Genomic DNA, 10,386 nt, shown 5'->3' on the forward strand with positions numbered 1-10,386 from the left:
GTGTGTGTGTGTGTGTGTGTGTGTGTGTGTGTGTGTGTGTGTGTGTGTGTGTGTGTGTAACTGTTCTCTACAATACAGAAAAACATCATTCAAATGTATGTGGCCAGGCTGTTAAATACATTCGTACTTAGTTCTAATGGACCAGTGGTGTCTAATCCTGGTCCTGGAGGGCCACTATCCTGCATGTTTTAGACGTTTCTCTGTTTCAACACACCTGACTTGATTAAAAAGTGATTGACAGGCTTCTGTAGAACTTAGAGAAACAACTAAAACATGCAGGATAATGGGCTTAGAGCAGTGGTTCAAAATGTCGGGGTTGGAACCCAACTGTGGGTCATAAAGCATCGAGGTAGGGTCCCTTTGATGATCTCAGTGTTATATTTTACTTAGAATTATTACATAAACTAATGAGAATAGTATTACTGTAAAAGCTGTTTGGATTAGCAAGAAGTTTATGTTTAAAGGGTTATTATTACTAGGGGTGCACCGATTCCAGTTTTCTTGCCGATCTACGATCTTTATAAAGTCTGGCCAGTCCAAAATTCTGATTTTGGCCATTACCAATTTTTTAAATAGCTGACACTGTCAGATGTTATAAAGTCACAATACAACATCAATGTTCAAATGTTATTTTACTGAAATAATTTGAACAATACCCTTGAAAAAATACAAACTTGTTTTAACTGGATATTAGGTAGTGCTCACAGCAGAGCAAAAGAGGACAGTGACTGATCTTCAGATGTTTGTTCTCCGCCGATCTTCTCTGCTCATCTTATTTAAGAATCGGCCGATCTCCCAACAATAAGGAAATCTGCACCCCTAATAGGTGCACCCCTAGTTATTACCAAAGTATGTATACTCAGATCAGTAATATTACTAACATAATATTATATATCTATTAATACCATGAATATTTTGTGGGTCAGAAGTTTGGGAAGCTCTACCTTCGAGGACCAGAATCAGGCACCATTGGTTTTCCTAAACTTTGGTTGAAGCTGTACCTCTCAGACTGTGGGGCATTGCTCAATTGATGTTTTTACTTCTTTAATCTTCCAAACCAATAGTTAGAATGTTGATTTCTTCTAATTTCTTCTAATAAACATGTTTATGCTTGAATATTGGGCCATGCGATGTCCAAAATGAAGGCCACAAAAAGGAAGTTAGCAATTTTTTATTTTCTATCTGGACCCTAAATTTGGTATTTGCGATCAGTTGTATGGTTCCAGGTCCAGAAGGGGGTCTCTGAAGTCACTAAGTCAGAGGTTCCTGGATGTGGGAGGAGTTTGTCAAAGACAAGATTGGCGAAGTTTGGAGAAATGGATTGGTTGGATTGACTTGTGGGGGAAGTTAAAACAGAAATGATGTGATCGTTAGCCATGATTTACTTATAGAAGTATTGACCAGTGTAACGCTGTTGGTCTACAATGGTAATTAGTAATATTGTTGTGAACATGGAAATATAAAAAAATAATAATATTGGTGATTGTTTTCCTGACGGCTTCAGGCCGTTTCGACCGAATTGTTGCACATTCCTCCACATGTACGGCGTCCATCCAACAGACATGTTATGGCTTCTTCAAACCTCACCCAAAATACTCAATCCCCCTACTTGCCAAGTAGACTTTCGATCTGCTAAAGGTGGAATACAGGACATTTTACTTCAGGTTAAGTACCACAGCTCATTTTAAACACCAAAGTGTATTGTTTAGTCAACGTACAATAAATGGGTCTCAATGCCTCTGATCTAATCAGGAAGTGACGATCCATTCAGTTCTGAAGGTAAACGGGCCTGGTACTCATACAGCTTATGTTTGGTTTTCTACGGTCAAAGCTCCACCATGAAGCCACATCGTTACGTCACTTTAAGGGTTTTCTTTGATTTTCTCTCTATTGTTTTTATGGAGTTTGTACTGTTTATAAATGATGTCGACGGTCGTGAACGCACTTTACAACACCGACCATCTCCAGTCTGTATGTCTGCTGTTTCAAGCAGGATTTATCAGAAGCAGGTGGTGAAAATGATCCTTAAACGTGTCTTTTAATTGGTCTTTTTGTGAGCTTTAAATTTGAAGGGAGGTTTTCATGACAATGTACCAGAAAGAACCAACAATTTACCAGTTTTAAAAAAGGTCCATCGATTAGTTCTCTTCCTCTTGTTCCTGAGTCAGGTCTAAGGGGCAGCAGCTTGGTCAAGGAGGTCCAGACAACACTTCCAGATGTTCTGGGAGGACTCCAAGGAATTCCCAGACCAGCTGAGAGACACAGTTTCTAGTGTCCTGGGTCTTCTCCAGGATCTCCTCCCAGTTGGACATGACCAGACCACCTCCCTAGGAAGCCATCCAGGGGATCATCCTTACCAGAGTTCATAGTTGATGGTAGGAATATCTGTCGTTCTCAAGGACAGTTTTAAAAACAGGAGTTCACTGGTTTCTGAGATGTTTTCCATTGGTTGTAAAAAACGAGTTGTACAGCAACAATTAAACTTTTTACGTAAAATCAACTATTGGTTGATGTTTGTAGAAGTGAGCGTCTCAATTTTCTACTCGAGATTCCGTTTCAGTTAAATAATTTTGATTTATTCGTTCATATTGTAGGTTTGGGTCATAAACTCGGTGATGAACTGACCCGTGGTTCTGCGTGCTGATGGGTCCGTTCATCGGCCTCTCTGAGGTTTCTGGCTTCATAAACTCTGGTTCTGGCTTCGGCTCTGCTCTCCACCCAGCAGAGTTTTTCCTCTAAAACTCCCTCTTGTCTTTTTCAGCTTGGCGCTGATTGAAGATGGCGGCGCGTATGAGCGAGCGAACGCCGTCATAAAGCATGCTGTTGTTGTTCCAGCGTTCAGATGGATGTTGTTTTAGCTCCTCGCTGCATGTTTTTGTTGAGTCTCGGGGCGTCAGCAACATCCACTCCTCCTTGTGGAAATGTCACATCATTATTTTAGTTAATTTCCAGTCTCAGGGGATCGGTTAGCAGGGGAAGGCCTTACCTCAGAAACTTCGGCAGATCAAATCATTTGAAACATCTTTAAATCACAAGCTCCTGAAACCACGCTCAGATCAAAGATAACTGAGCTTTTGTCTAGTCAACACACTTCTAGTCTTATTTAATGTGTTGAATTTACCCATAAAATAAGTAGAATACTAGGCTGGTATTTAAAAAATGCCATTAATTCTGATTGTATATTTTCATTTAGCTAGTATTTGATGACCCCCAGTAGTCTAAAGCGGTATATTCCAAAGTGGGGTCAAGGTGGGGTCTTGAAAAGATTTTCAGAATTTAATAACATTTAAAAATTACCACTAACAACAATTTCTTTGACTTAATTGTTACAAAAGAGTGAGGTTAATATACTATAACCAAAGATAGTAGGCGGCACTGGTCTCTGCTGCTGTTACTTTGTGGGTCAAAAGCTGAAAAGTTTGGGAATCATCGGTGCAAAGAACTGAAATAAACATAACACCACTTTCTTTAAAATATAGGTTCTGATAATTAGAACAATTACCGTATTTATTCGTGTATAATACGACCCGCCCTTTTTTGAGCTTAAAAAGCATAAAAACTTAATCCTCAAACTACCTCCAATTTCATCCAGACTTCAAGATTTTTCAGCCTTTGCAGTCTTTATACACATCAGTAAAATGATCATTGGACTGTTCATTTTATTTTAACAACATATGTACTAAAAGGTATTTTGATAACAAATATATAGTATATCAGCTGTAGCAGCATCATATGAATTCTGGCATTTTACATATAGTCCACCAGGAGGCGCCAACAAAAAAGTCAGAGACTTCACATGAGATTTGGGCCATCTTGTGGAGGAAAGCAGATTACTTCCTATTTGCGAGCGCCCCCTCTGGTGGGGAAACGTTTTTTCAGGGATACAAACTTTTTCAGAACACCAGTAGATGGCAGCCATTACAGACAAACATGTGTTTGTTGTTGTTTGAGAAGCGGCCCGGTTACACGTTAATGTCATTAGTTCACTATCATTACTAAGGTGCAGGACTGCTTTTCCCCCCTTTTTCACATCATGTCGCCTGCCTGGATCTGTTATCTCGCTCTGAATCACGGAGGAGTGTCAGAGGTAAGCTCGTTTCAACTGCTTTTTACAACGTGGTCTCATTTCYGGACTCAGGCATTTTGTGAATGAAGCCGATATTTCAGTTAAAATACATAAGTAAAAWTATTTATCCGAGTATAGTACTACCCCYCAACTTTATGGATGATTTTATGGATTTAATTTTACGTATTATCCTTGAATAAATACGGTACTACAAAATCTTTGGGCTTTTTGGCTGAGTTTCTTTTCTTTCCTCAGATATTTACAGCCAGCTGGCAAAAACTAAAAATGCAAGGTAGCACCTACCAAGATGCAGCATGACGTCTCGTCTCGTTAGCGACAGACTGAGTTGTGGATGTATTTCTACTTAAATCGTGTCAAACTCAAAGCCTGCGAGCCAAATGTGGCCTGCGAGAGCTTCACAGATGTATTAATATCTTAAAATATGCTGAAGCATTGATTATAAACTACATCTCCCATAATGCATGGTGATTCTTTTATCAGTAAAATGATAGCATCCCACCAATCAGCGGAGCTACACAGGGTTCAAACTGCTGGTGTAAGATATTCATTTTGCTGCATTTTCATTGTCTACTTTTGTTGCAGTTGTACTGGGAAGTGGGAATTTCCTACTTATAAGTCACAAATTTAAACTCTAGTGGGCACATCCTTTTGGAAAGTGGGAGAGTTCAGAATTCAAGATGGCAACTACTCACCATATAAAGCTGAAAACAAACTCACTCCGAACTGCCGACGTCGGCACGGGTTGTCACAGTTTAATGACGAAAATTACGTCACCGGGCTTTGTAGCGTCGTGTCGACAGCCCCTTTTGGCCCAACCCCCGGCAGAAGTTTTGACCCCACTCCAGTGTCGACGGTAATGTGTGATTGGTCTGAAGTTCGTGGGCGTGTTGTGCTGCACTAGGGGGAAAAAATAAGAAAAAAGAACGACTCGCTCCCAGACTAGAAAGCAGAGTTTTATAAGATAGTCAAACCGTGAAAAACTTATGGCTTGTTTGTTTGTGCTGAAAGCGCTGCTGCACTCGGTAAAAAAAAAGGGAAAAAAACCCTGACTCGCTCCCAGAGCCGACACCAGGAAGTAGAGTTTTATAAAGATAGTCATACCGTGAAAAACTCATGAATGGAGATACAACAGACGTGCACGGATGAATCTGACTGATAAAAACTGTGGAGCTAAATCAGGACAGATGTGGATAAATACGTCGAGTGAGTGACGTTTTTTTTTTCTGCAATGATTGTCGGCTGTTGCAGGGAGAAATTCCATGCAGTGACGAATGGTTCAGTGGGAGGGGGGTTTCCCGAGCTCGGCGCAGTGACTATGAAGTCTGTGCGAAAACGACTGCCGATCAACCACGTGACCGCGCGTCGACCCGTCGGCGTCGGAGCGAGTATGTTTCGGGCTTTAGAGAACGTGTTAAAACGCTGTTTCTATGCATGAAATACCAGGTAGAGCTAAGTTATTGTTTGTTAGTGGTGCTCAGGAACATAACGACCCTGATGATATAAATATATTTTTACTTCTTCGACCGTAGATCTACTGGTGTTTACCTTCTTGTCGACCACACACAGCTGCTCTGCTGGCAGGTAGTGGAAGGGAAACAGGAACCTGTAGTTAAAGTTTCCCTCCCCGCCCAGAGAGCGGTAGTGGACGTCCGTCTTCAGCTTGTTGTGTTCATGTCCGTCCAGCCAGCTGAGGAACACAAACCGTTTCAGAGAGGCTCAGACAGGAAGCAGGAGAGAGAGAATGAAACGCCTCTCACCCTTTGACGTAGATGTCGCTCATCTTCTCGCCGCTGATGCTGACGTCGTCCAGGATGACGTCGCTGGTGTTCCAGATGATGCAGCGCAGGAAGAACCTGAACAGAAACACTCTGCTGGATTAAAGCGGTAATAAACTGATGGGTCCACAGCTGCATCGGCGTCTTCGTACTTCTTGGCTTTGCGTGGCGTGACATCGAACGGGGGTCCGGGTGGTCCCAGAGACTTGGGGAAGAGGTCCACCCACATCATCACACGGCCCTGACCGGGGGACAAAAAAACAAAAATAAACAATAAAACAAATAAAGAGTCAAATAAAAAGGATGGAGGTGTGTTACCTGCTCTATGTCCGGCTGCAGGGGGCTGAACAGCGGTCGGGTCTCTACGTGTTCCGGTACCAGATCCAGTTTCCTTAAGATGTGAAGCGACAGCCGCTCCTTGACCGGACCGAGGTAACGTTTGGACACGTGTTTGTCCTCTGGAAACGCAGAGACGCAAAGTTCAAACGGGGGTGTCTTTAAAGAGCACTTTTACCGTTTCCTGGTCTCCGTTTCACAACCGGAGCAGGAAACTCTTCACCAGGTCCAAAAAACACCCGAACACTGAGACGGTTTGGGTTGAAGTCAGGAGTTCAGGACCCAAAAGTCTTGGTCAAATGAGACAAGAGGGGACGGAAGGATTAAGGACAAGAAGGACGATGCGTGCCTTCATGCTAGGGTTTTTAACTTAGGCTATTTTATGATTAAAGGGGGCGGAGTTAAAGTAATTAAAAACCTACGTTAAGTCTTGTTAAACCTGTAGGTGCTCTAAATGTAAAGATGACTCTCAGCTACCACAGCAAATTCTAGCTCAACGTCTGTATATTTGATTACAGCGTGCTGATTTGTGTTGGTTGTGGCGGCCATCTTTAATCGGGCTAACATTGTGAAGCTACAGCTTTTTTCGAGAGTTTTGTTGAAATCCATCGTGTGGTTCAGGAGATATTTTGCTAACAGACCAAAAGAGCCGACTTCAAACAAACTAAAACAAACAAACTTCAAACAAACTTTAATCATGGGGTTTTAACCTCTTAGGCCCCATGCAAAACAGCATTTCCTGATTTCTACTTCTTTTAACTTAAGATCTGTAAGTTGAACCTTGACACATTTGGTGTCAATGTTAACCTAGAAATCTTGGTTAAAACCTCATGGAAACTATTTTTACATTCACCAAACAGTTCAAATGACAGGCAGTTAAATCATAAAGTAAACAAACTGTACAAAATATGATTGTTGCAAATCTGTAAATACATCACAACTAATCTGGAAAGGACAAATTTTTGACATTATTTTTTTAAAGCCAGTCAAAGCAGATACCTAAATATGTTGTAAAGTGTGTTGAAAGGTTTTTTTTCCACTTGATTTTGAGTGAATATGATCCAACTGAAGTCAAAATTAATTTCTTATTATTTTATATAATATCTGTGACCCATCATATCGAAATGACGATTAAGTCAAATTTGGTCAAAATGGCCTAATTGCTTTTTCAGATTCCTGCTTTAAAAGTTATATTTTGATCCCTGGATCATCCTGATATCATCAGCTTATCCAGAGATATGACTTAATTTGTCTTGTTGGTTACGATAATGCTTTACTGTTTGGTCTGAATCCTAATTTTTTGTAAATTTATTGAGTCATTTTTTGTCAATATAAAGAGGAAACATCAATTAGTATTTGTATATTAAGATTTCCCAGTTGGAAAGGAACAAAAATATTGCTAGCTCACAGGGAAAAATTAAAAATTTTAAGGCGTTTTTCCTCAATATCACTTATTTTGTTGCTGCTGCTCAAAAAAATTCTTCAAAAATTTTTTTAGGATTATATTTTATACAGTTCATTCAAATGATACATTGATAAGGCATTAATTCATTATATCTTGACAGAATGCAAATTTTGCAGACATTTATATCAAAACCACAAATCTGCCTATTTCTCCACATTCCAATGTGATGGGTCACATATATGGTGACAAATAAATGTTTGGATAATTTTTCAAAAGAACAAACATTCAATAACTTTTGGACATAAAAACTTCAGTTTTCTTAACATTTATTAATGGTACCATTGTGGTCTGTCCTGTGCAGAATGACAAAACACTAAATAATTTCTTTACTAAAACCTCTGTAACTTTGCTCCAGTTAACTTTAGCAGCATGAATCTTTGCACAGGTGATGTTCACAAGTGGATTTATGGTTTCCAGGAGTTTTTAGCCTGATTCAGTATGGTTTTAAATAGGTTATATACTGTCTAATGAAAAAAATATTCAGACGGGAGGGGAAAAAATTGTTTCATTCTCAATATCTCTAAAACCACAGCAGCTGTTTTAATACTCACACTTCTGATGAAATCTCACAAAAGTTAGTTTTCATTTTGATACCAGGATTATTTAAGTAAAGTTTGTAAATGCTGAGATACACTCAGTTACATTTCAGCATGGGATTAAAAACATTAAGAAAACCCCCTGGGGCCTAAGAACAGGTTTGTGTTAAGGATTTAACTCAAAACAGTGATCCCTCGTTTTCTGCGGGGGTTAGGTTCCAAAAAGCACCCGTGATAGGCGAAATCCGTGAATTAGAGTTGCCTTTATTTTTAACAATTATGTACAGCATACAACTACTGTACATTGAAACCAGGCCCAAGCATGTTTTTTTTAATAAATAGAACGCTTTCTTACAGTAAATTAATCATTTTAATCATCATTGCGAAGTACAGTAGGACAAATTGTGACTCATGTATTTCACTGTGCCTCTGAATGTGACGCTGCGGCCTCCTCCACCTCCTCGTCTCTCCTGTTGTCGCTGTCAGCAAAGGTTTAATACAGTTTTATTGCCTTTGTGCAGACAAGGTTTGTATCCAGCGTCATGTTCTTTTTTCTGCAGTCATTAATCCACAACGCTAACGCAGACTCCATCCTTATCATGGTTAGAGCTGCCACAAACGATTATTTTAATAATAGATTAATCACCGATTATTTATTCGATTAGTCGACTAATCGGATCATTCGTTAATTGAATATAAAACATACAGCTTATCACGTCAGAATGCAACTGCTATTGTATAACCATCGTTAGATTTTAGCTATATGCTAACTAAAAATAAYTGCTGTGGAAGGYAAGTTCTGCTCTGCAGATATTGCACAGGTTTCTCTTTCATTTTCTTAAAATGATCCCACACTTTGAGCTCTGTTGTCAGGTAGCCATGATACCAGAGTCTGTCTGTATAATGTCTTGTGATGTCCACGGCCTACCCCAGTTACCACTACTGTGCATGTGTGTCAAGGACAGAAAGGCAGATGTGGTAGTGGAAGGTGTCAAAGCAGTTTGGAGAGAAAAACAAAGTAAAGAACAACAACAACAACAACAAAAAAGAAAACGATTAATCGATTATTAAATTAGTCATTGATTATTTTAATAATCGATAAGTCGTCGATTAATCGTGGCAGCCCTAATCATGGTCTTGTTGCGGACATTTGCAACCCTTTTTGCATCCTTTTTAGAACTTATTTCTGCTGTTGTCCTCATGATTTTTTCCTCCCTCTTTATGGAATGAACCGAAGACTCATCGATTCCATAATGGCAACCTACGGCAGCATAGCTTTTACCTTCCTTTAGCATGTCCAAAAGTTTGACTTTTTCTGTGATAGTTAGCCTTTTTGGGCGCATCCGCAAGTGCCTTTGTCTGTGCCGAACGTTTTGTCGACATTATGGGTTTTGGAGAAAATTTGCCAAGCTGCATCACGTATAAATATTGTACATTATTGGCACACAGGAAGAGAAGAAGCACGGAGACTGTTTAGCCAATCAGGACGTAGAACACAATCCACTTTGAAAAACAAAAAAACTGCACAAAAAATTTAAAAAAATCCGTGAAGCAGCGAGACCGTGAAAGGTGAACCGCGTTATAGCGAGGGATCACTGTATCTGTAACAATAACAGAGTTTTTGTGTTTTCAGACGTTGGTTGGTGGATTACGAAGTAGGGGTGTCCCGATCCGATATTGATATCAGATATCGGTCCGATATCAGCCAAAAAATGAGTATCAGATTTTAGCGGCCTGCATAAAAAATGTCCGCTATAAGCAGTTCAATCCAGCAGTTCACTGACTCCACTCCAGTGTTTCTATCCAGCAGCGCTTGGATCCAGCATGTAGCGCTCACGTGATCACAACAACATGCTGCGCTAACAAGTTAGCAAGAATGTCGGCAGAACTTTCTATTTTCATCAGAAACAGAGTTGCAGCTAAATGCAAAGTTGTCATGCACAAGTTTTCCATGGGAACACAGAACCGTGGACGTTTTTTTTTTTTTTTCATCAAAAAAAAAAAAAAAAAAGAACCGTGGACGTTTTAAACCAGAGCGACAACTACTCTCCACCCTGGCAGCAGCTTAGCGGTTCGGCTCGGTTCAGCCTCGGTCCAGTGACCGCACACAGCCGCGCTGTTTCAGAACCTCCTCTCTGGTCCGGTCCGTGGTTCTAAGCTGGCAGAAGCGAGGACAGCACGCTTACA

General features: G+C 40.2%; 1 protein-coding gene across 6 annotated transcripts in view; it reads right to left on the reverse strand.

The window, feature by feature from the left end:
* The window catches only part of dysf (dysferlin, limb girdle muscular dystrophy 2B (autosomal recessive)), a gene marked incomplete in the record, with an annotated part of 87,749 nt that overhangs the window by 9,143 nt on the left and 68,220 nt on the right, over window positions 1-10,386 (reverse strand). For all 6 annotated transcript variants that reach the window (XM_014017399.1, XM_014017402.1, XM_014017398.1 and 3 more), the window contains 4 exon segments: window positions 5,633-5,774; window positions 5,845-5,940; window positions 6,015-6,103; window positions 6,181-6,320. In XM_014017399.1, the coding sequence (XP_013872853.1) occupies window positions 5,633-5,774; window positions 5,845-5,940; window positions 6,015-6,103; window positions 6,181-6,320 (467 nt within the window).

The sequence above is a fragment of the Austrofundulus limnaeus genome, unplaced genomic scaffold (genome assembly GCF_001266775.1).
Source record: "Austrofundulus limnaeus strain Quisiro unplaced genomic scaffold, Austrofundulus_limnaeus-1.0 Scaffold167, whole genome shotgun sequence".
NCBI lineage: Eukaryota > Metazoa > Chordata > Actinopteri > Cyprinodontiformes > Rivulidae > Austrofundulus > Austrofundulus limnaeus.